General features: G+C 44.5%; 1 protein-coding gene across 2 annotated transcripts in view; it reads left to right on the forward strand.

Annotated features, from left to right (window-relative positions):
* Positions 1 to 25786, forward strand: part of GALNTL5 (polypeptide N-acetylgalactosaminyltransferase like 5) — a 54374-nt gene that overhangs the window by 22975 nt on the left and 5613 nt on the right. For both annotated transcript variants that reach the window (XM_055420337.1, XM_088832932.1), the window contains exons 4-6: positions 1883 to 2005; positions 13831 to 14080; positions 16443 to 16560. In XM_055420337.1, coding sequence (XP_055276312.1) covers positions 1883 to 2005; positions 13831 to 14080; positions 16443 to 16560 — 491 coding nt within the window. The remainder of the gene's footprint in view (positions 1 to 1882; positions 2006 to 13830; positions 14081 to 16442; positions 16561 to 25786) is intronic.

The following is a 25786-nucleotide window of genomic DNA, read 5'->3' on the forward strand; positions in this document are numbered from 1 at the left end:
AGGTGGGAGGGGGGTTCAAGTAGGGGAACACATGTACACCCGGGGCGGATTCATGTCAATGTATGGCAAAACCAACCAATATATTATTGTAAAGTAATTAGCCTCCAATAAAAAATAAAAGGATGTTCTTTTTCCCCATGAAAAAATAAAAACCAGCTTGAACATCTGGAAGTTCTCGGTTCACGTATTGCTGAAGCTTGGCTTGGAGAATTTAAAGCATTATTTTACTAGTGTGTGAGATGAGTGCAATTGTGAGGTAGTTTGAGCATTCTTTGGCATTGCCTTTCTTTGGGACTGGAATGAAAACTGACCTTTTCCAGTCCTGTGGCCACTGCTGAGTTTTCCAAATTTGTTGGCATGTTGAGTGCAGCACTTTCACAGTGTCATCTTTCAGGATTTGAAATAGCTCAACTGGAATTCTGTTGCCTCCACTAGCTTTGTTCATAGGGATGCTTCCTAAGGCCCACTTGGCTTCACATTCCAGGATATCTGACTCTAGGTGAGTGATCACACCATGGTGATTATCTGGGTCTTGAAGATCTTTTTTGTACAGTTCTTCTGAGTATTCTTGCCACCTCTTCTTAATATCTTCTGCTTCTGTTAGGTCCATACCATTTCTGTCCTTTATTGACCCCATCTTTGCATGAAATGTTCCCTTGGTATCTCTAATTTTCTTGAAGAGATCTCTAGTCATTTCCATTTTATTCTTTTCCTCTATTTCTTTGCATTGATCGCTGAGGAGGGCTTTCTTATCTCTCCTTGCTATTCTTTGGAATTCTGCATTCAAATGGGTATATCTTTTATTTTCTCCTTTGCTTTTCGCTTCTCTTCTTTTCACAGATATTTGTAAGGCCTCCTCAGACAGCCATTTTGCTTTTTTGCATTTCTTTTTCTTGGGGATGGTCTTGATCCCTGTCTCCTGTACAATGTCACGAACCCATCCAGAGTTCATCAGGCACTCTATCAGATCTAGTCCCTTAAATCTATTTCTCACTTCGACTGTATATATAAGGGATTTGATTTAGGTCATACCTGAATGGTCTAGTGGTTTTCCCCACTTTCTTCAATTTCAGTCTGAATTTGGCAATAAGGAGTTCATGATCTGAGACACAGTCCGCTCCCGGTCTTGTTTTTGCTGACTCTACAGAGCTTCTCCATCTTTGGCTGCAAAGAATATAATCAATCTGATTTTGGTGTCGACCATCTGAACCTCCTTTATCATCATCATATGAACCTCCGAGTATTGAGTGACAGGCTCTGTGCTTGGTGATGCATTTCTTCTTCTCACTGCAGTCCTGCAAGGACTATGTTAGATCTGCCTTCTCACCAATCAGAGAGCTGAGACTTGAGTGGTTGATAACCGGCCTGGGCGTTAGTACCAAGTTAGGTGCACAGCTGTTATGAATAAAGTCAGAATGCTCCAAAGCACCATAATTTATGCTTTTTCTATTAAAATTTTAATAATCATATATTAAAATAGAGGCATTTCATGGATTTCTCTGGTGGTCCAGTGGTTGGGACTCTGTGCTTCCAATGCAGAGGGCATGGGTTTAATCCTTGGTCAGGGAATTAACAGCCCACATGCCACAAAGTGTGGCCAAAAAGTTAAAAAAAAAAAAAGAAAGGAGTATTTCACTAGAAACAGAAGAATATTCACATATGATTTCAATGCTGGATCTCTTTTTGGTCACGTTTTGTGCACACTTTGTGCACGTACATTCAATTAAACTTTCTTTTTAAGTTTGGAACATCTGCAGAATAGCAGCTTTTTAAGAATCAATCAAAATGAGAAACTGGTTTAAAATCTCATGAGAAACTGGTTTAATTATGAGAAGCTGGTTAATATACTTTGCAGTTGTCAAACGTTGACTCTTTTTTCCAGATGATTTGAAAGAGAAACTCGACTATCATTTGGAAATTTTTCGAGGAAAGATTACATTAATAAGAAACAAAAGGAGAGAGGGGCTGATTCAAGCAAGGATGACTGGAGCGTCCCGTGCTTCAGGTATGAAGGTTTTGCTCCAGACAGAACCCCATGTCTGTGTCCCAGAGGTCTTCCTGCCCATGCAGAAACCATCCTCACGTGTCTCTGTTGCATAAACAGAAGAGTGGGAATATATTTCCACCTTATGAGTCTTAAATCTTTGTCTGACTCTGAAAGTATTCTGCTTCAAGATGTTAATGTGTTATTTCAAATAGAAGATATCCTTTGGGGGAGGGGGGAGCATAAGTTCAGCCTCCTGTTACAGGACGCGTCCCCCAGGTACAGACTCTGAGATGGAGTTGTACATGCAGGGGGCCCCCAAGGTGGGCTTGGGAACCAGGTAAAGGGGTGAGGAAAGCAAGACTTTACGGGGAGATTGGGGTTGTGATGTAGCTGCAGAGACCGCATGGGGACCTCAGAAGCTAGGAAGGGGTCAGTCCAGGTCCTCTGGGAGGCAGAGGCCCAGATGACATGGGAGGAGTGCTTACAGAGAAATGTCTGCGAGGGATAAAGGGGAGAGGACGAAGTGTGGGCTGGAAGCTTCTGGTCTGACCCTTGCGGAAGGAGGCAAGGAAGGAGGGAAGGCCGAAAGCCCTTCGGTCTGCCACGAGAAAGGGCTTGAGTGGGCCAGTCGGGAGCCCCGGAGCCAAGCCTGCGCACTGGAGGAGACCTGAGTGGGGCCCCTGTGGCAGTCAGGTTCACCTGGCTCCCGGGGCCCCACACAGTGTGCACAGTGATTGGCTGGGAGCCCCCGGGAGGGCATGGCCTTGGTGTGAACACAGCAGAAGATCCCAAAGCTGGGGGACCTCCCAGCAGCTTCTTGTGAAGGGAGGTCCCATCTGGCCTCTGGCATCCCTTGGGACGGCATCCCTGTCCTCCGCTAAGGGCAGATCCTGAGCTGTGAGACACAAGACACATGAGGGAATGAGTCCCAAGGGGAATCCCGATGATCGAGCTTCCTGGAAGCCCGGGTAATCCGAGGGTTGCTCCCAGAAAATTAACCTAGGACCAAAGGGCCAGGGGTGATGTTTAAGTGTCCAGCCATGTGGCAATCTGAGGAAATGTCTCCATTCCTTAGCAAGGCTATTTCCTTGTTGAGTAAGTAGAAGGCCAACTAAAAACAAAATCTGAGTCTTTTTTTTTTTTTTTCTATTTTGGCCTGATCAATTGAGACATTCTTTTACTTAACTACATTGCTCAGTCCTGTCCAACTCTATGGGCTGTAGCCTGCCAGACTCCTCTCTCCATGGGATTCTCCAGGCAAGAAAACTGGAGTGGTTGCCGTTTCCTCCTCCAGGGGATCTTCCTGGCCCAGGGATCAATCCAGGTGTCCTACATTGCAGGCGGATTCTTTACTGTCTGAGCCACCAGGGAAGCCATCTACCAGATAATACTAATTATCCAAAATTCAATACAAACCACTAAAACTGAATAACATGTGTCTTTTCAGAACGTTGATTTTATGCATTAATATGCATATGTGTGTACATAGGTGTGTGTATATATACACACATGAACACATAGACACACACACATAGATTTAAGGATTTTTAAATATATGGAATTGTACTATCTCTATTCTGCTGCTACTGCTAAGTCACTTCAGTCGTGTCTGACTCTGTGTGACCCCATAGACGGAAGCCCACCAGGCTCCCCCGTCCCTGGGATTCTCCAGGCAAGAACACTGGAGTGGGTTGCCATTTCCTTCTCCAATGTGTGAAAGTGAAAGTGAAGTCGCTCAGTCGTGTCCGACCCTTAGCGACCCCACGGACTGCAGCCTACCAGGCTCCTCCATCCATGGGATTTTCTAGGCAAGAGTACTGGAGTGGCTTGCCATTGCCTTCTCCGATCTCTATTCTGAGACTTACTCTTTTCATTTCAGTTTAATGTTTTGTAACTTTTCCCATGACAATGCCTGACAGTTACCTCAGTTTTTGTTTGCTGCCTTGAATAGTATTCCATATGGATTCCATAATGGACTACCATAATTTGTTTAGCCATTTGTCATTTCCTGATTTTTACTTTTTACAATTACTGAAAAAAAAAGTTGCACTGGCAATTTTTGTACTTAGACCTTTGTGGAAACGAACGCTTGAACCTATGGGATAATTTCTTAAAAGTGGAATTGCTGGGCAAAAGGGAATTCTTATTTTAAATTTTGGTGGATGCTGCCAGATTGTCCTAAAACAGATTTCACCAATTAATAGTTCCATCACAGGGTATAAGAGGGCCCTTTCCCTGGAGCCTTGCTGACACTGGTTATTTATTACCAATCATTCTCTGATGTACTTAGTCCTTCAGTTATGTTCGACTCTCTGTGATCCCATAGACCATAACTCACCAGGCTCCTCTGTCCATGGGGATTATCCAGGCAAGAATACTGGAGTGGGTTGCCCACCTCCAGAGAAGCTTCCCAACCCATGGATCGAACCCAGGTCTCCCTCATTGCAGGCGGATTCTTTACCATTTGAGCCACCAGGGAAGCCCAGTCATTCTAATCTTTGACAAAATTTTGGTCCAAAAGCTGTATCCTTTATTTTCTTGGCATTTCCTTGACTACTAGCAACATGGAGTGTGTTTTCTTATTTTTGTAGATTGTTTATAGATTTTTCTGTGAATTTGGTCTGTTCATATCCTTTGTCGGTTTTTTGATTGGGTTGTTTGTCCTTTTGTATTGATTCAAAGGTGCCTTTATGATACGAATCCGCTGTTATATACACTGAGAAAATCATTCCCCAGTATGTGGTTGGTCTTCCCATCTTTGTTGATGGTGTCTTGTGTTGAACCTAAGTGTTAGTCGCTCAGTCGTGTCCAACTCTTCAGGACTCCATGGAATGTAGCCCACCAAGCCCACCAGGCTCCTCCATCTATAGAATTTTCCAGCAAGAATACTGGAGTGGGTTGCCATTTCCTTCTCCAGAGGCTCTTCCCGACTCAGAGATCGAACCAGGGTCTCCCGCATTGTAGGAAGACTCTTCACCATCTGAGCTACCAGGGAAGTTGAACAGAAGTTTACCAAAAAATCCACTTCCTCTTGCTGGGCACAGAGCCATGCTGGACTTTCCTGCCTTCCTTTCAGTAGGAATGGCTGGTGACTATGTTTCAGCCATATTTCCTAACTAAGGCTCGCAGGAAGTTGGTTTATCCTCCTCCATGTTGTATTTCCTTTCTAGCTGATGAGGGTAGAGCTAAATGAATAGAAAGAAACTTTGACTGCATAGGAGCTGTTGTACATTTTGGAGGTTTATTTTAAGGGCCAATAGCTTTTGGACTTCCCTTGTGGCCCACTGGTTAAGACACTGAGCTTGCTGAGAGCATGGGTTCCATCCTTGGTTTGGGAACTAAGATCCTACATGCCACATGGTGTCGCCTAAAAAGTAGAAAAGAAGAAAAAAGTGAAATTCATTTAAAAAGTCATGGCATATGGAGAAGGAATGGCAACCCACTCCAGTATCCTTGCCTGGAGAATCCCAGGGACGGTGGAGCCTGGTGGGCTGCCGTCTATGGGGTCACGCAGAGTCAGACACGACTGAAGCGACTTAGCAGCAGCAGCAGCAGCAGCAGCAGTGTTTACTAAGACTCACTGCTGAGACAATTCCTTGTTACGTGATACTGCTAAAAGATTTAATTAAGTTATTAAAAAGGACACTCTAGGTTAGTTTCTAAGGCTTATCTCAGTAACCAATCTTCAGATAAGGGTCGGATGCTCCATAATGTACAACCAGGAGATTAACACCAGACTATAATCATTTAATGAATGAAGTCAGGTGACTTGGGGTGTACCAGGCTTTATCGAATGAAAGTTCTTGACTTATAATTCTTATTTTACTAATTACTGCTAGCTATGGCTATATTATTTTCTGTGTCACTTGTTTCACTGAGCCTGTGCTATAATGCTGAACTGACAGTTCCATATGAGATCAATGATTGTAATAATGTGACTCTGGGTATGGGAAAAAGCAACAAGAGGAAATATTTTCCTGGACCAGGAGGCTAGTAAGACAGTGGTCCAGAGACTTTTGCTACTTGCAAGGCCTGGTGCAATTTTAGCACACTGAGTGGCCCATCACTTCCCTAGACCTGGGAATGAGCCTTCCCAGCACCGCGGGACACAATGGCCATGAGATGGTGTCACATGGTCAAATATGTGGCTATGAAGGGACCCTGCTGACTGGAAGTTGGTACTTGCCAGCTGCCTCTACAAAGATTACATCATGACCATTGCAAGCTGCTGATCTTCAACACCCCCTGAAAGAAGTTCAGGGTGAAAATCAGGAATGAGGCACTCTGTGCTCTGAAAAAAAAAAAAAAAAAAAACAACTGGCAGAACAGGCCTTCAGATAGTTAGATCTTTTCAGAAAAAGGTTTTATGAGTTCTAATTCTTGCATCCTCTCATACCTAGAAAAACACTGACGTCATTAGTGGTGAAATCTGCTTTGGCTATTAAAAAAAAATTTTTTTTTTTACAATTAAAAGTCAAAATAGAGTAGCTATGGTTCAGACATCCTGGGAAATAACTATTTCCCAGATATCCTGAAAAATGATATTATGGGTGTGATTTCAGATTAGACACTGTGACCTAATGTAGAACTTAAAGCTCCTGTAATGCATTTTTGCTTCTGTACTTTGCTTGCTGCTCGTAAAACCAAAGTTACTCCATTTTAAGATAAGGTTGTTTTTAAGTAAAGATTCCTAAAATTGTTTTTGAAAAAAAAATTAATATTAAATCCAGAAAGATAAAAAAAAAGTCATGGCAGCTAGCTTTAACTTAATAATGAAATAATCAGATTCATCAATATTTTTCTTTATGATTTTTGTGTCTTGTTTGAGAAGTTTTTCCTTACTCTAAGATCCTAATGATAGTCTACATTTTAAAAAATTGTTTGTTTTGTTGCATTTTTCCAATCTCATTCATTTGTTTCTGGCGGCACAGGTCTTTGTTGTTGCTGGGCTTTCTCTAGCCGTGGTGGGCGGGGGCACTCCTTGGTTGTAGTTGGCGGGCTTCTCGTTGCGGTGGCTTCTCTTGTTGCAGAACTCGGGCTCTAGGCCCATGGGCTTCGCTAGCTGCGGCCCACAGGCTTACTTGCTCTGTGGCAGGTGCAATCCTCCCAGACCAGGGATTGAACCCGAGTCCCCTGCATTGGCAGGCAGACTCTCGACCCCTGGACCACCAGGGAAGCCCTGCCCTCATCACTCACCTCCCCCTTGCTCTCCCCTGGCGTTCCTGACCTTCTTGCTGCTCCTCAACATACCAGCTGTACTGCTATCTCAAAGCCTTTCTTTGCATGTGATTTTCCCACCTAGAATGTTCCTCCTCCAGTCCCCTGCGTGACCTGTTACTTCACTTTGTTCAGGCCTCTGGTTCAGTGTCACGTTATCAGAGAGGCCATTCAAAATCACCCTGGACAAAACAGTGAGGTCCTGTTCTTCTCTATCATCCTGCCTCTGACGGAGTTTTCTTGGTAATATTTATGGCTGCCTGTCCACTTGCCCTTGTGGGTGATGCTGCCTATATGATGACCGAAGTGAAGAAGTGAAGTCGCTCAGTTGTGTCCTACTCTTTGCGACCCCGTGGACTGTAGCCCACCAGGTTCCGCCATCCATGGAATTCTCCAGGCAAGAATACTGGAGTGGGTTGCCATTTCCTTCTCCAGGGGATCTTCCCAACCCAGGGATCGAACCCAGGTCTCCCGCATTGTAGGCAGACGCTTTAACCTCTGAGCCACCAGGGAAGCCTGATGACCGAAGCTGCCCTCAAATTGAGACAGCTGTGATGAGCCTGTGCTGTGTCCTTGGCAGGAGGGAAAATGACCACTGCTGGATGGGTTTAACTCCATCAGAAAGAATTCGAAGGCTAGAGTTTTGCAAAGTGGAGAAAAATTGAGAAAGAGAAGCTCTAATTAGATGGCCTGAATTGAAAGGAAAGGGGACTTTTTTTGCGTGGGAACAGAAATGTTATGGTTTGGAAGCAGCCATAGGCAGCTAGGAAACGCTGGTGTTGTCCTGAACCCAAGGATTCTTGTGGTCAGGGAGGAAAAGGAGGGACTTTCTATGAGAAACAGCATCTTTTAGGGAGAGTCAGGGTTACATCAGGCAAGGAGGTCTGCAGGAGAATTTAGTGTAGGGAAATTTAATTTTTTTTTTTTAAGGATTTTAGTTTTTAAAGAGTTATTTCTTTTTGGCTGAGCTGGGTTCTCATTGCTGTGCACGGGTTTTTCCCTAGTTGCAGCGAGCAGGGGCTCTTCTCTAGTGTGATGTGTGGGTGTCTCATTTCAGTGGCTTCTCTTCTTGCGGGGCACAGGCCTCTCGGGTGTGGGGACATGCGGGCTCAGTAGTTCAGCTCAGGGGCTTAGCTGTTGTCTTGCTGAATCTCACCGTGCACACTGTCCACTGAAGCCAGGGTAGGCAAGGTGCGAGCAAGGAAGCTGGAAGAAAACTCAAGGAGCCGCAGCAACTGCAGACACGGTTATTCTCTCCCGACTGGCACAGCAGCTCCAGCAGCAGACATGCTGTGTTCTCTCATGGTTGACCCAGCAGACACAGCCATAATGCAGCCTCAGAGGCCTTTCAGGTGGCGCTTACAGAGCAGAAAGGGCCCGTGGCCAAGCAGGTACATCATGACGCACATGCACAGTGCTACAAGTGATCTCAGCTGTTACAAAACCACGCATTTACACAACGCTGGGTGAGAGCCAGAGGCATGGGGCGAGACGGCCTGACCACCTCCATCTCAGCTAATTTCCTCTTTCCCTAAAGTTGCCCAGTGACATGTGGAATCTCCCCGGACCAGGGACGAACCCATGTACCCTGCACTGAGAGGCAGGTTCTTTCCTGGACCACTAAGGAAGTCCAGAAATTTACTTTAAGTAACGGAACTGTGGAAAGAGTGAAAGGGTAGTCCACAGCGGAACAGGAAGTTTGGGGGAATAAATACAAGGCAATCGGGGGATGAGAATGGAGTATCTTCCACTGAATTGACCTGGATGGTCATCAAGTGGCCAAGAGGGCAGAGATGAGGTGTAGATTTCAACTGCCATCCTAAAGGCAACAGGTTAGCAAAATCGAACACGCCATTGAGAAATTGTGATGCTATTTGACCATCACACAGAAAGAGAGACGATTTGTTGTCTCATATGGGAGACAGAATAATGCCCTTCCCCAAGGAGGTCATCCTAATTCCCAGAACCTGTTAATATGTTTACTTATGGGGCGCAGAGGGCAGTGTCTGACTCTCTGCCACAAACATCCAAGGGCGGTGATGCTGGACAGAACAAAAAGCACTGAGTTTTGAAGCAGAGCCTTCACTTCAAGTTTGGTATATGCCAGTTACCAGTTACGGGATCTTGGGCAAGTCACTTCTCAGAACCCCAGCTTCCTAATCCATGATATGAAAACAAAAATATATAACTAATGTGGTTGTTGCAATGATTGAATGAAGTCTTTATGAGCACTCTTTTTTAAGCATTAAGTATTGAACAAATGCTTATTAGCAGGTGATTACGTGTGTGCATGCTAAGTCGCTTTAGTCACGTCCCACTTTTTGCGACCCCATGGACTGTAGCCCGCCAGGCTCCCCTCTCCGTGAGAGTCTCCAGGCAAGAATACTGGAGTGGGTTACCATGCCCTCCGCCAGGGGATCTTCCCAACCCAGGGAGCGAACCTTCATCTCTCACATCTCCTGCATTGGCAAGCGGGTTCTTTACCACTTAGCGCCACCTGGGAAGCCCAGACAGTGAGTAATACAAATAAATAAGAAATTAAAACATAAATATTTAATTATATGCTTCAAAATGATAAAATATGTAAAATAAAAGTGGGAGAAATACAGGGAAAACGAATGAAAATACAGACCATTCGTTGTGGGAAGTCTCTCAGATTTTAGAACTCAGCATCCTTATCTTCTAGTTAAAGAAACTAATCTCCCCAAAAGACTAGAGACCTGCTCCAGGTCACACAATTCAGGACCACTGAACCCTCAAATTCTGATTTCCGTGGCAGTGAATAGTATTACCACACTACTGGTCATGGAAATAGCAAACAAACAAAAATGAGAAATTCAAATAGCAGAGTCACTTGAATTTTTTTCACAAAATCCGAATATTTAACAGATTTATGGTGTGAATGAAGTAGAAACGTTTGGATATTTTATAAAAGTTGATCATACACTTGAGCACAAAGAGATTCTCTGTAAACTCCCCCATAACTAGATTTTGCACACCACATTATCAAACATCAATCCCAAAACAAAATAATTAAGAGAGATAGCAATAACATAATACAATAAACTGAAATAAAATATTTCATATTTTAATAATTTAATTGTTAATAAAAATTAAAATATTTAATACCTGAAAAATAATTGCTTTAGAGACCAAATCGAGAATGTTTAAAAGAGATATGATGAGCTATGATTAAATAGTGAAGGACAGGGAAGCCTGGCGTGCTGCAGTCCACAGGGTCACAAAGAGTTGGTCATGACTTGGCAAATGAACAACAAACTAATGTTTGAATGTAAAAATGTTGACACTAAAGAAAAGCAGAAAATAAAATGAAGCAAGGGGAGAAAGAGACTGAAAATATTGAGAGTGATTGATACAGCATTTGTTTGTTGTTTTAATATGAAAACAAAACTTGCAAAACACAATCCCTAGAGAAGTTGTGTAAATAGGTTATGCTGGGAAAGACTGAGGGCATGAGGAGAAGGGGACAACAGAGGATGAGACGGTTGGATGGCATCACTGACTCAATGGACATGAATTGAGCAAACTCAGGGAGTTGGTGAAGGACAGGGAAGCCTGGTGTGCTGCAGTCCATGGGGTCGCAAAGAGTCGGACACAACTGAGCGACTGGACAAAAGCAACAAAGGCGGCTACAGGAAAGCAGAAAGCAAGCTTCCACTCAGGGAAGATGAAGAATATTTCTCCTGACTTTTAACTTCAGCGAGCAATTCAGTTTTGAACATTCCACAGATATATTTTTTAAGGGGGAAGGATGGGAAAGATCCTTTATCAGGTCCATTGAACTAGTGTCCTTCAGTGTTTTTTTTTTTTTTTTATCTGTTTATTTATGTTTGGCTGTGCTGGGTCTTTGTTGCTGCACACGGGCTTGTCTCTAGTTGTGGTCAGCGGGGGCTACACTCTAGTTGCAGTGTGCGGGCTTCTCGCTGCTGTGCTTCTCTTGTTGCGAGCACAGGCTCCAGGTGTGCAGGCTTCAGAAATGGCAGCACGTGAGTGCAGTAGTTTTCAACTTCAGTAGTTTCAGCTTGAGGGCTCTCAAGCACAGGCTCAGTAGTTATGGCTCCCAGGCTTAGTTGCCCAGAGGCGCGTGGAGTCTTCCCAGACCAGACATTGAACCTGTGTCTCCTACATTGGATTCTTTACCACTGAGCCACTGGGGAAGTTCCGGCCCTTCAGTGATTTTAGATCCTAAGGAGAAGTTAGCTTAATCTGGGCGTACAGCGTTTAGCAGAGTCACTATGTTGTACAACCACCACCCCCTCTAGTTCGAAAATATTTTCATCACCCCAAGAGAGAACCCCACACCCATAAATTGGGAAATTTTCTTATTTCCACTTCTCCCAGCCCCTGGCAACCACCAGTCTTCATCTGTCTCTGGATTTACTTATTTTGCATATTTCATAGAAATGAAATCAGACCTTTTATGTCTGGCTCTTTCACCAGCATAATGCTTTTGAGATTCATGGACACGTACCAGTACTTCGTTTTTTACGGCTGGATGATATTCCATTGTATGTGTATATGCAGTTTGTTTCTCCACGCATCTGTTGGTGGACATTTGGGCTATTTCCATCTTTGGGAAAATATAAGAAGTACTGCTATAAATATGCATATACACAGGTATGCATGAATTCTTTTTAATTTTTTTATTGCTGTTTTTCTCAAAGCATGTGGGATTTTAGTTCCTCAACCAAGGGTCGAACCTGTGCCCCTTGCATTGAAAGCATGGAGTCTAAACCATTGGACTGCCAGGGAAGTCCCCTGAGTTCTTTTTAAATTGTGCCAATGAGTGGAATTTCTGGGTCACGTGGTAATTCTGTTTGATTTTTTGAGGAGCTGCCAAACTGTTTTCCACAGCAGGTGGACCATTTTGGGCTTACCAGGTGGCACTAGTGGTAAAGAACCCACCTGCCAATACAGGAGACGTAAGAAGAGCAGGTTTGATCCTGGGGTCAGGAAGATCCCCTGGAGGAGGAAATGGCAACCCACTCCAGTGTTCTTGCCTGGAGAATCCCATGGACAGAGGAGCCTGCTGGGCTACGGTCCGTAGGGTCGCAGGGAGTCGGACACGACTGAAGTGACTTAGTACACCACACAGCAACGAATGAGAGTTCCGATTTTCTCACATCCTCCCAACAGTTCTTATTTTCTCTCTTTTGTTTTAACTCTGATAGAGGTGAAGTGGTACCTCACTGTTTTAACTTGCGTTTCCTTAAAGATGAATGACGTTGAGCATCTTTTCATGCACTTGTTGGCTATTTGTCTATCTTCTTTGGAGAACCAGATGGTATTTTTCACCTATCAAATTAGCTGACGTGATTTTTTAAATGTTTGTGTGATGTAACGTCATAGAAGCTGTTTTAATGAAAAAATGCAAGGTGTTGATTGAAAAAAAGCTATGTATGTTTAAAAATGGGCTCTTTTTAGCTCAGTTTTGATCGAGGCATGAAGACAACAGATATTATATTCCAAAGTGGGTTGTCTGACACAGGGTGCTCAGTGGCTCAGTCGTGTCCGACCCTTTGCGACCCCATGGACTGTACCTGCCAGGCTCCTCTGTCCATGCGGATTCTCCAGGCAAGAATACTGGAGTGGATTGCCATGCCCTCTTCCAGGTCTGACACAGTACCATAACGAAATTTCAAAATAGATATCTGAGAAGCAGTAACAGAACTCAGCTACCTTCAGTCATGTTGTCAGAATTAGGATTTTTGGGTAAAGCTGCTTGCTAAAGCCTGGTGAGAGGAACTTTATATGAATTATTTCCTGTGTTGGGGGCTCAGCGCATGCTCAGACATCTGTACGGCAAAACCAGAAACATCCTGGGGGGAAGAAAAATGAACTGATGGCAGGCGCTTTACCGTCTGAGCCACCAGGGAAGTTTGGCTGGGCTGCACGGCAGGAGGTGGGCAGGTGAGCGAAGCTTCATCTGCATTTACAACTGCACCCCATCGCTGGGCTTCTCCTCCTGTCAGATCAGTGGCCACATTAGATTCTCACAGAAGCATGAACTGTGCATGCGAGGGATCCAGGTTGTATGTTCCTTATGAGAATCGTCCTAAAACCATCCTTACCCCACCCTTGGTCTATGGGAGCACTGTCTTCTCCAAATCCACAAAACTGATCCCTTGGTGCCAAAAAAGGTTAGGGACTGCAGCTCTAACCCACAGTCACCAGCTCCTTCTGAATATTTATGGCACACGCTGTCCTGCATTTTTGATACCGTATATTTAATGATATCAAATATACATTTCTTGCCTCCTCCCAGGGAAACTGAAAGCACCTTAATAGCCAAACTTCCCTGGTGGCTCAGACAATAAAGCGTCTGCCTACAATGTGGGAGACACAGGTTCGATCCCTGGGTTGGGAAGATCCTCTGGAGAGGGAAATGGCAACCCACTCCAGTATTCTTGCCTGGGAAATCCCATGGACAGAGGAACCTGGTGGGCTAAAGTCCATGGGGTCGCAAAGAGTTGGACACAACTGAGCAACTTCACTTTCACTTTCATAGTAAGTGTTGGATAAATACTTGTTGCATTGAACCTTGATTTGTGTTGTCGGGTGTTTCTTACACATGAGCTAACACTCGCCTGTTTTTGCCTCCCCAGGGGACGTTCTAGTGTTTCTGGATAGCCACTGTGAGGTGAATAAAGTCTGGCTGGAGCCCTTGCTGAGTGCCATTGCCAAGAATCCCAAAATGGTGGTGTGTCCTCTGATAGATGTCATTGATTACGTGACCCTGGAATACCAGCCCTCTCCTATTGTGAGGGGAGCTTTCAACTGGCATCTGGAATTTAAATGGGATAATGTTTTCTCTTATGAGATAGAGGGACCAGAAGGACCCACTACACCTATCCGGTGAGAATTCTTCTGGTAATGGAAAAGTAGCATAGAGGTAGTGGGAGCAGGGGGAAACCTGCAGATATTATTACTTTGATTTCTCAGGCTTAATGAAGAGAAATATTCCATTGTTTATATTGTTTCTAAAAGTCTGTAATAATAGAATGTGGTAGGTTTTGTCTCTTTAATTGAAAGGAGGTGATGGAATTCCAGTTGAGCTATTTCAAATCCTAAAAGGTGATGCTGTGAAAGTGCTGCACTTGATATGTCAGCAAATTTGGAAAACTCAGCAGTGGCCACAGGACTGGAAAAGGTCAGTTTTCATGCCAATCCCAAAGAAAGGCAATGCCAAGGAATGCTCAAACTACCGCACAGTTGCACTCATCTCACACGCTAGTAAAGTCATGCTCAAAATTCTCCAAGCCAGGCTTCAGCAGTATGTGAACCATGAAATTCCAGATGTTCAAGCTGGTTTTAGAAAAGGCAGAGGAACCAGAGATCAAATTGCCAACATCCGCTATATCATCGAAAAAGTAAGAGAGTTCCAGAAAAACATCTATTTCTGCTTTATTGACTATGCCAAAGCCTTTGACTGTGTGGATCACAATAAACTGTGGAAAATTCTGAAAGAGATGAGAATACCAAACCACCTGACCTGCCTCTTGAGAAACCTGCATGCAGGTCAGGAAGCAACAGTTAGACCTGGACATGGAACAACAGACTGGTTCCAAATAAGGAAAAGGTGTACATCAAGGCTGTATATTGTCACCTTGCTTATTTAACTTATATGCAGAGTACATCATGAGGAACGCTGGGCTGGAAGAAGCACAGGCTGGAATGACGATTGACAGGACAAATATCAATAACCTCAGATATGCAGATGACACCACCCTTATGGCAGAAAGTGAAGAACTAAAGAGCCTCTTGATGAAAGTGAAAGAGGAGAGTGAATAAGTTGGCCTAAAGCTCAACATTCAGAAAACTAAGATCACGGCATCTGGTCCCATTACTTCATGGGAAATAGATGGGGAAACAGTGGAAGCAGTGTCAGACTTTATTTTGGGGGGCTCCAAAATCATTGTGGATGGTGATTGCAACCATGAAATTAAAGGATTCTTGCTCCTTGGAAGGAAAGTTACGACCAACCTAGATAGCATATTAAAAAGCAGAGACATTACTTTGTCAACAAAGGTCCATCTGGTCAAGGCTATGGTTTTTCCAGTGGTCATGAATGGATGTGAGAGTTGGACTATAAACAAGGCTGAGTGCTGAAGAACTGATGCTTTTGAACTGTGGTGTTCAAGAAGACTCTTGAGAGTCCCTTGGACTGCAAAGAGATCCAACCAGTCCATCCTAAAGGAGATCAGTCCTGGATGTTCATTGGAAGGACTGATGTTGAAGCTGAAGCTCCAATACTTTGGCCACCTGATGAGAAGAGCTGACTCATTTGAAAAGACCCTGATGCTGGGAAAGATTGAGGGCAGGAGGCGAAGGGGACGATGGTTGGATGGCATCATCGACTTGATAGACATGGGTTTGGGTGGACTCTGGAAGTTGGTGATGGACATGGAGGCCTGGCGTGCTGTGGTTCATGAGGTCGCAAAGAGTTGGACATGACTGAGTGACTGAGCTGAACTGAACTGAATTGAGCATCTTATCCCAGTGCAGAATACCACATGGCTCGTATCCCTCGGATTTCAGCTGTCAAGCTTTAAAATGTAGACATGATTCTCAGGGATGAGTTGCATATTGATCAACGATCAGAATACTACACTGCGGCTAGCCCAGAAAAAGTCAATGTCTGCCAAATTCATATATAAAATGTTTATCCAAGGGCTTCTGTGTATAATTTTATAGGTTGAGAAGGTCATTTTCCTTGGATATTAGTCTTGGAAAATGTATTTCTAAATGTGAGAATAATCTCATTGTTAGGGCTTCTAACTGCATTTATGAGGCTGTTTCTCAAGAGACTTTCTCCAGATCACTTCCCACATTTTCTAATAACTTTGACTCCAGGCTCACTTCTCCTTTAATGTTACCCTCCTTGTTTCACAAACTATATGAGTCAATTTTCTAACACCATAGCCTGGCAAGTCCTTCATCTTTGCCTCCATTTTAATTTAGCTAGAGTTGTGTGATCTTGTGTGAGTTACTTAACCTCTCTGAACCTTATTTCTTTCTCTGTAAGTCTGGTGAATAACTTCACACGCTGTTATGAGAATAAATGAGTATATACTTAAATGTATCTGAAGATAATTTTGAAGCTAACATGGGTGTTTTCTAGTTTTTAACTGTTGTCGCTATATTCAGTATAACTTTGGCTAAAATCCATAATGCCTGCACATAGGGAATCAATCTAATATCTGTGTATCCTTTGTAGGTCACCTGCAATGGCTGGAGGAATTTTTGCTATAAGTAGGCATTATTTTAATGAAATTGGACAGTACGACAAGGGCATGACTCTGTGGGGAGGAGAAAACTTGGAACTTTCACTAAGGGTAATTCCAACCTTATGTTTTCAATAGTTACCTTTATACATAGAAAGTAAAATCTAACTTTAAGTCACATAATATGCTGTGGCAGCTATGCCGTTTCCCTCCATGAGCATCAGGTGCTATTCAGGTGTCACATCAAGTCATTGATTTATGGGATTTGTTACAGAAATGGGCTTCCCTAGTGGCTCAGCTGGTAAAGAATCCGCCTGCAATTCAGGAGACCTGGGTTCAATCCCTGGGTTGGGAAGATCCCCTGGAGAAGGGAATGGTTACCCACTCTAGTATTCTGGCCTGGAGAATTCCATGGATTGTGTAGTCCATGGGGTCGAAAAGAGTCAGACACGAATGAGCGACTTTCACTTTCAGAAATGGGAAGCCTTTCATAAAATATCAGGTTTTCGTACCTATGTTTTTTCTAACGTCAGATATGTTTAATTAATGGGATATTTTTCATCTGTTTGTGGAATCTCTTGGTAGTTGTAGCATGGTAGGAAAAAACACAGGATTAGGAGGGAGAGGACTTGGGTGTCACTAAATATGTGGGCTGATTAGGCCTCTGTTTCTCTACCTGTAAAATAAGAGGACTTGGTGGAAAATGTCTAAGTTGTCTCCTGGCTCTTAGATCTTGAGATAGCTGCTACAGCATGGATGAAACTTGAAGACATTTTGCTCAGTGGAAGAAGCCAGATGTACGTGGGTTGAGTGAGTGAAAGTCGCTCAGTCATGTCCGACTCTTTGTGACCCCAGGGGCTGTACAGTCCATGGAATTCTCCAGGCCAGAATACTGGAGTGGGTAGCCTTTCCCTTCTCCAGGGGATCTTCCCCACCCAGGGATCGAACCCTGGTCTCCCGCATTGCAGGTGGATTCTTTACCAGCTGAGTTCTCAGGGAAGCCCCAGATGCAGATACCATGTATTCTATTCATGAGTCCATTCATATGAAATGTCCAGACTAATCACATCCACGGGAACAGAATGTGAATTAGTGGTTGCCAGGGGCGGGGGGAGGAGAGTGACTGCTGATGGGGACCAGGTTTCTATTTGGGGTGGTGAAATGTCCCAGAACTCGATGGTGGCGAGGATTGTGCAACCTTGTGAAAGTACCGAAGATCACTGAGTTATATATTTTAGAAGGGTGAATTTCTGGTGGTGTACAAATTATACCTATAAAAATAATAGATTTAACTTAAAAAAAATTCTATGATATGAGAACACTAGACATCAGGGTGAGTCCCAGCCCTATCCCTCACTTGCTGTAAGACGCTTGGCAGGTCACTCACTTTTCTAGTTCTAGGTTTTCTCATCTGTTAAATTGTTGTTATTTAGTTGCTAAGTCATATCCAACTCTTTCTAACCCTATGGACTGTAGCCCACGAGGCTCTTCTGTCCGTGGAATTTCCCAGGCAAGAATACTGGAATGGGTTACCATTTTTTTCTCCAGGGGATCTTCCCAACCCAGGAATTGTACCTGTGTCTTCTGCATCGGCAGACAGATTCTCTACCACTGAGCCACCAGGGAAGCTCATACCTGTTAAATAGGAATAAATAAAAATTCCATTCTCAGAACTGTGTAACAGTTTAATGTGGGAATTCCCTGGTGGTCCAGTGGTTAGGACTCTGCTTTCACTGCCAAAGGACTGGGTTCAATCCCTAGTCAGGTAACCAAGATCCTGCAAGGTGCATGGCATGACCAAAAAAATAAAAAGATTGAATGGAATAATTGGGGTGGAGAATAAGGTACAAAGTAGATATGCCTGGAGATTCTGAAGAATATACTAAGGTATGACAATTCAAACATTTATCATATGTTTATTATAGGTCATTTTTTGCATTTGACTGAATTCTAATAGATTTTTATAATGATCACTTTGAACTGTGCATAAAAATGTGGGCTGTCAACTCATCATCATTTTCCTTCACATTTTTTCCTCACTTTTCTCTGCTTTGTGTCTTTTCTATCAGAGACAATCAGATGTAGAGAAAACTGCTTCCTTTATGATATGAGAAAATTCCTATTCTCTCTGAGCTTTAGCTTCCTTCGAAGTGTGTGTGTTAGTCGTTCAGTCATGTCCAATTCTTGTGACCCCATGGACTGTAGCCCACCAGGCTCCTCTGAGCATGGGACTCTCCAGGCAAGAATATGGGAGCGGGTTCCCATTTTCTTCTCCAGGGGATCTTCCCAACACAAGGATCAAACTAAGTCTCCTGCATCTTTTGCATTGCAGGCAAATTCTTTACCTGCTGAGTCACTGGGGGAAAGCCCTTAAGATAGTTATAGGAGCTGATACATAAATGATGGCCATGTTGTTCTACTTTAATTTTGTCAACCACCCTTTATATTCCCTGAGATCACTTGCAGAGATTGTACTTTGAATTGCGTTTCTCTCAGCATGTACTTAGATGTTTATCAGATCTGCTTTTTGTGTTTTTCCAATTTTTTTTCTGCTTTAGATTTTATCTCCCTCTTCTTTTTTGGCTGGCTACTTTCTATATTTTTTAAAATTAAAGCCCAGACATCTTTTCTAATGCTTCAGATACCTTATTTTGACTACAGGGATATTTAGAGCAATGTATTCTTCCTCCAAGCCCTTATTTAGCAGTATCTTGTAAGTTTATTTTCATTGCTTTTTTTCCTACTCATTTGTTCCACTCTCATCCAGGCATTATTTTGTGACCCTCAATGCCTTTGGTTCTTTTTATTGCTTGGTTGATTATTACTCATTTTATTACCTTGGGCTCTGAGAATGAAGCATAATAAAAATCCCCCCTTTTCAGGACCGAGTAACTTAAGCACATCCTTGTGTCTCAGAATTGAATCGATTTTGTGAATGATGCATCTTTGAAAACTGAGTATATTCCTTGCCTTGGCTTTACCTTCCCTCCAGACAGCAAATAACAGCTAGCTTATTACTCAAGTTCACTCATGATTTTTGCTTCAATATTGTCAGCAACTTCATTCCTAATGGCGCTTTGTTATGTTTCACGGATTCTTGGGTTTCACGTAAATTAATAAATAGCTAGGCACTCTCTTGACACCGGTGGCCCCCTCTGCCCAAGTAACCTGATTTTTCCTAAGGAAGGATTAGCTACGTCTGCATCCACTTCATTCTTCACTCACTGCAGTGAATCACTGTCCCTCAGCAGCTTCCCTCTGACGTCATTTCCGGCACTGCACCAGTTGCATATTGGTGTCCCCAGTGGATGGTTTTTGGTCTTCCGTGTGCTTGAGGTTACTGCAGTATTTCATGCAGTATGTGTGTGCTCAGTCGTGTCTGGCCCTTTGCGACTCCATGGATTGTCGCCCGCCAGCCTCCTCTTGTCCATGGAATTTTTCAGGCAAGTGTGCTGGAGTGGGTTACCATTGTCCTCCTCCAGGAGATCTTCCTGACCCAGTGATTGAAGCTGCATTTCTTGTGTCTCCTTCATTGGCAGGCGGGTTCTTTACCACTAGCTCCACCTGGGAAGCCCCTGCATTGGCAGACAGATTAGCTCTAGTGCCCAGTCTTCTCCAGAAGTGTTCTTGGATTTTAGAGCAAAATCCAAGAAAATCCCCTGTGTTGCTCAGCTGTGCCCTATCTCCTTCCCAGGAATTTACTCTTCTGTGTATCTCTCAAACATGGCTGTTGCCAAGACTTTTCTTGACAACACTTGCTCCTCACCCCACATGCTCCTCAGGGCTCAGGGCTCATATGGAGCCATTTTTTGCACCTGTGAAGCTGTGCCTGTTGTTAGCCAAGTGCAATGTTTCCTTGTCTGCTAGGAAAGAACCTCTCCACTGAGCCAGCCAAATGCACTGAGCCAGCCACCTGCAGCCCACCACGCCAGCCTTCTCCGCATCTCAGCCTTCCTTGCCATGACCCAGAAACAAAAGGGATCCAAAGGGGTCAAAAGGCGAGCCAGGGCCACCAGGATCTGTAGCAGCATGTCTCTTCTCCTTGGCCAGTGTCTGTGCCATCCCCTGGTTGAGCCTTTTCCTAATGTACCTGTGTCAGCTTCCGTGGCTGTAACTGACACCTGTGTGGCGCTAAAACCCACGTCCTGTTTTAGCTTTGGACTAAACGAGAGAGAGTTGTCTCAGTTTCTGACTCTCTCGAGAGTTCAAGTGAAGTTCGAGGTTCAGCGCGCCCATCATCTGAGGAGCAGCTCTGCGCCAGGCTGTGCCAGGTGCTGGGTGTTCAGAAGGTGCAGTCCCCCTCATTCATTGGCTCGCTCACTCATACAGCAACACTTACTGAGAAACCGTTACGTGCCAAGCGCTGTGCTAGCTGCTAACATACGCAGCCCTTAATGCAGAAGTGGTTTTGAATGGCGTAAAGCTTCCGTTCTCTTTGGGGTAGAGCGAGATGGTTAGTTACTTAGTTGTATTTCTGATCACTGCAATGAAGGGGAAATACAGAGTACTGTGAGGTCATATAGAAGGGGAACCCGGCCTTGTCTTGGGGGAGGGGTTTGTCTTCAGTGGCTTCTCTGCAGAAGTGGCATTTAAGGTCAGATGTGAAGGATACAAATGTATTTTGTTTTCCAGTTGCTATCATGTGTGACATGCCCCGCTCTGAAATATTACAGATATTAGCTCACTTCATCCTGACAATAAACCTGGGAGGTAGGTACCCGCATCGTCTCTTGTTTAGAGTGGAGAAGCCGAGGCAGAGAGAGGTAGTGTAACTTGGCAAATTCGCAGAACTCATAAGCAGTGTGCTCCAAACCTGTCCCTTCCTGGCTTCTATGATCTATTCAGCTTCAGGTCTTAAGGCCCCCCGGCCCCTCAGCTCCGCTTTGCCCAGTTTCTGAGTCACTTCTTGCTAATGAATGAATGTGAAGTCACTTAGTCGTGTCCGACTCTTTGCAACCCATGGACTGTAGCCCACCAGGCGCCTCTGTCCATGGGATTTTCCAGGCAAGAGTACTGGAGTGGGTTGCCATTTCCTTCTCCAGGGGATCTTCCCAACCCAGGGATTGAACCCGGGTCTCCTGCATTGCAGACAGACGCTTTACCATCTGAGCCACCAGGGAAGCCCAGGCTTCTCGTGAAGGCTGGCCATATATTGGATGCCTCCGATGCCCTGAACTTGCTTTAGTTGCCCCGAGCTCAGTGTTACCATTGCTCGTCGGAAGTGATGATTTGCTGGTGCCCTCAGAGCTACAGCTTCAATTTCAACCTTGGAATAAGTCTCAGAACCAGGCTCCAGGTCGGCATCTCTGTTTCCCTGAGAGATCAGCAGCCTGTGCCCTGGCTGGCTCCCCCTGCCCCAGTGCTCCATCCTGCTGTACCCCAAAGGGTCAGGACACTGCTTCGGGGCCCAGGGCCCTGCTCTGCATCTGGAGAACCACCCGCCTCACCTCCAGACTGGGCTCTGAGACCCGGACACCAGCTCAGATTCAGCCCGCAGTTGCTGGAGCCCGGAGAGGTTGTAGCTTGAGAGCAGACCACAAGCGTTGGGTTTGTGCTAGAGAAGGGCTGAAGCAGGTTCTCCAGGGTCTACACCATGAAGATTAGGCAAGCTGCTCGCACCCAGCCCCCTGCTCAGATCAGTTACTTTTATTGGCACATCTACTGAGAATTGCCGCCCTGCAGGGGTTTCCCCAAGTCCCTCTTTCTCTGCTGTCTCCACCTGCTCCATAACCTTACCAGATCACGTTTGCATGACTAACGGATGCAAGTGATACCAATTCTTGCCCCTTCCCAGTTCCTTCTCCTGAGTCATAAGCTTGTGTGACCAGTTGCCTACACGTTACCATCCTAAGAGTGTCCCATAGGTATGCTGACTAGCTAGGTGGGTGCTGAGAGAAAGGGTGTCAAGGACAGCCCAGTTACCAGTCAGTTAATGCCATGATGATGCTTGTTATAGACCAGCTCAAAACCAGGCAATTCAGAACAATAAGCGTCTACTTTCTTCTTTCAGATGTCTGTGGGTCGGCCAGTGTGGCTTTGCCTGGGCATTTACACTGGCAGGGCTGGTCTCTGAGTCTGCTCAGCTTTGCTGGTCATTCTATTAGCAACTCTGGGCATGTTCTTATGTTGACAGTAGGAAGGCAAAAGTCAAGGCAAACCACACAGCCTATCTAAAGTCTCCAGAGGCACTGTGTCTGCTCATGTTCCATGGGCCAAAGCATGTCAAATGGACAAGCCCAAAGTCAGTGTGTCAGAGAAATATACCCTGCCCCTTGGTGAGGGGTGGAGAGTGAGACGTTTGCAGAACAGTATTTTCATCAAGCACACCAAGTTTCTGGAATGAGCAGCTAAGTGGTTCAGTTCAGTTCAGTCCAGTCCAGTCGCTCAGTCGTGTCCAACTCTCTGCGACCCCATGAATCGCAGCACGCCAGGCCTCCCTGTCCATCACCAGCTCCCGGAGTTCACTCAAACTCATGGTTAAGAGGTCCCATTTCCTTCCTTAGTGTATCAGTTTTTGCTGTGTAACAAACTGTCCCAAAAATACAGCAGCTTGAAACAATAAACAGCTGTTACTCCTCAGCATCTGTTGTGTTGCTAAAGTGGTTCTTTCGGTCACAGCCAGGAAGGTTGATTTTACTGGTGCTGCTTACACATCTGTGTTCATCTGGAGGGTCAGCTGGTGCTGGCTAGCATGGGATGGCCTCATTTACATGTCTGGACATTGGCCACTGTCCAGTGTTGGGGCAGTGGAGAGGGCCAGACCATTTGTCTCTTGTGGTTAGGCAGGCTAGTGAGGTTCATTCACTGTGAAGTGGTCACAAGGTTCCCAAGAGCAGCAGATCCCAAAGTGCTGCACACACTTTTCAAGCATCACCTTTGTTAATGTCCTGTTGGCCAAAGCAAGTCACAAGGCCAAGACCAGTTTCAAGAGATGGAGAAATAAACCTCATTTCTTGATGAATGGAGTAGAGTTGGATGTGCAGGTAGGAATGAAAAGCATATGTGGCCATGCTCGCAATCTGCCACACTTCACTACAGTAGAGACACTCTCAGTTTACAAAACGCAGACCCTAAGCACCTTACAAGTGTCAGTTATCTGATGCGCATAACAATCCCATGAGGCAGGTACTGCTTTTTTTTTTATATATATATTTACTCATTTGGCTGTGTTGGATCTTAGTTTTTTCATGCAGGGCCTTTGTTGCTTTCCGTGGGATCTCTCTTTTCAGTGCACAAACTTTCTGGGGGCCTAGGCTCTGTAGTTGTGTCACGCAGGCTCTCTAGTTGCGGCAGGTGGGCTCTGAAGTGCGCAGGCTCAGTAGTAAGGCCGGTACTGTTGTTATCCTCGTTTTACAGATGAGGAAACAGACACAAATGGATTGAGTAACTTCAGTAACTTGCCCCAGATCACATGACTCATAGGGGATTTGAACCACACAGAGTGGCCTCAGAGTTTGGACTCTAAAGTACTAAACTATACTAACTCTTTTTTTTTAATGGTCTTTTTATTATTAATCTATTTATTTGGCTACACCTGGTCTTAATTGCAGCAGGTGGGATCTTTAGTTGTGGCTTGTGAACTCTGAGTTGTGGCATGTGGGGTCTAGTTCCTGGACCAGGGATCAAACTCAGACGCCCTGCTTTGGGAGCATGGAGTCTCAGCCAGTGGACCACCAGAGAAGTCCCACTATACTAACTCTTGATGGGATATTCTCCCTCCTCATCATCCTCTTCCTCCTCCAATAATAATAGTAATACTGGGAGCAGTATTACTACTGGGAGCAGTACTACTTCCAGCAGTATGTCCGAGAGAGAAAGCTGACCATCTCCTACATGGACAATGAGCAGAACAAAAGGCATGTCCAGATGGATCGTGCCCCTTTGAGAAAGAATCAAGAGGAAAAGAGCAACGGCACGGGTCCCATGAAAATGGGGCTAAATTGCGATTGCATCCTCAATTTGACTTTTTGAGAAAGTCTTTTAATACGTGTTTTACTTTCACTCCCCCTTGATCACTTTGGTTACTTGACTTTTGTTTTCTATTCTATGCTCAGAGCTAGATGTCTTTTTTGATAAGAAACATTTCACACATATAAGACTGCCCCAACAATAATAAATACTTCTGTATCCATCCTCATTATTAAATGGATATTACTGATTTTCCAAATTTCCTTAAGATCTCTTGAAAAAGAGATTAAAACATTGTAGGTGACTGGTATCAGTTAGCTTTTGCTGCATAACAAAGCACCCCCAAGCAGTAGCTTAAATGATCAACTATTTAGTTCTCAATTGCAGGTGAAAAAAGATTCAGAGAGGATATGTCTGATCATCAGCATGTAGCAACGATGATAAGAGAACCTAAATCTTTGGACTTCTGGTCTAAGAGATTTTCTACTGTCATTCATTTTATTCTATTATTTTTAATAAATTTATTTATTTGGTTGCGTGGAGTCTCAGTTGTGGCATGTAGGATCCTCCCTGCGGTGAGCAGGCTCAGTAGTTTTGGTGTGGGTGTGTGGGCTTAATTGCCCCACAGCATGTGGGATCTTCATTCCCTGACCAGGGATCGAACACGTGTTTCCCCCACTGCAAGCTGGGTTCTCAACCACTGGACCACCAGGGAAACCCCTTTGTGATTCACTTAAGAGTCTCATGCTCTACCAAGTGAGCACGCCAGGTGAAGACACCGAGGCATGCATTCTGGAGAAGGCGGTCAGTGTGTATTTCTGTGGACATTTTACGGGGATCAGTCAGTCCAGTCACACAGTCGTGTCTGACTCTCTGCGACCCCATGAACCGCAGCACGCCAGGCCTCCCTGTCCATCACCAACTCCCAGAGTTCACCCAAACCCATGTCCATCGAGTCGGTGAAGCCATCCAGCCAGCTCATCCTCTGTCGTCCCCTTCTCCTCCTGCCCTCCATCTTTCCCAGCATCAGGGTCTTTTCCAATGAGTCGGCTCTTCTCATCAGGTGGCCAAAGTATTGGAGTTTCAGCTTCATCATCAGTCCTTCCAATGAACACCCAGGACTGATCTCCTTTAGGATGTATTGGTTGGATATTTCTGGGTATTTCTAAAGAACCCTGGAAATTTGTTGTACCAGTCATTAGGTCTCATGTCAGAAGTTCTGCTTTTCCCTTTTCTTTAACATGATCCTTTCTTACTATCTGATATTTTCACCATACTATGTTTGAGTATTGTTTTCACTGAGTCTTATTTTAAATGATTGGGTGGATTTCCTAAGAAAACACCTATAAAACTGGAATGGGTGACCTTGATTAATTAGAACAGTGGTTCTCACACTTTAGAATGCATCAGAATCACCTAAAGAACTGAT

Source organism: Moschus berezovskii, chromosome 3, assembly GCF_049115385.1.
Source record: "Moschus berezovskii isolate FMDL1 chromosome 3, NW_MosBer_1.0, whole genome shotgun sequence".
NCBI classification, from domain to species: Eukaryota; Metazoa; Chordata; class Mammalia; order Artiodactyla; family Moschidae; genus Moschus; species Moschus berezovskii.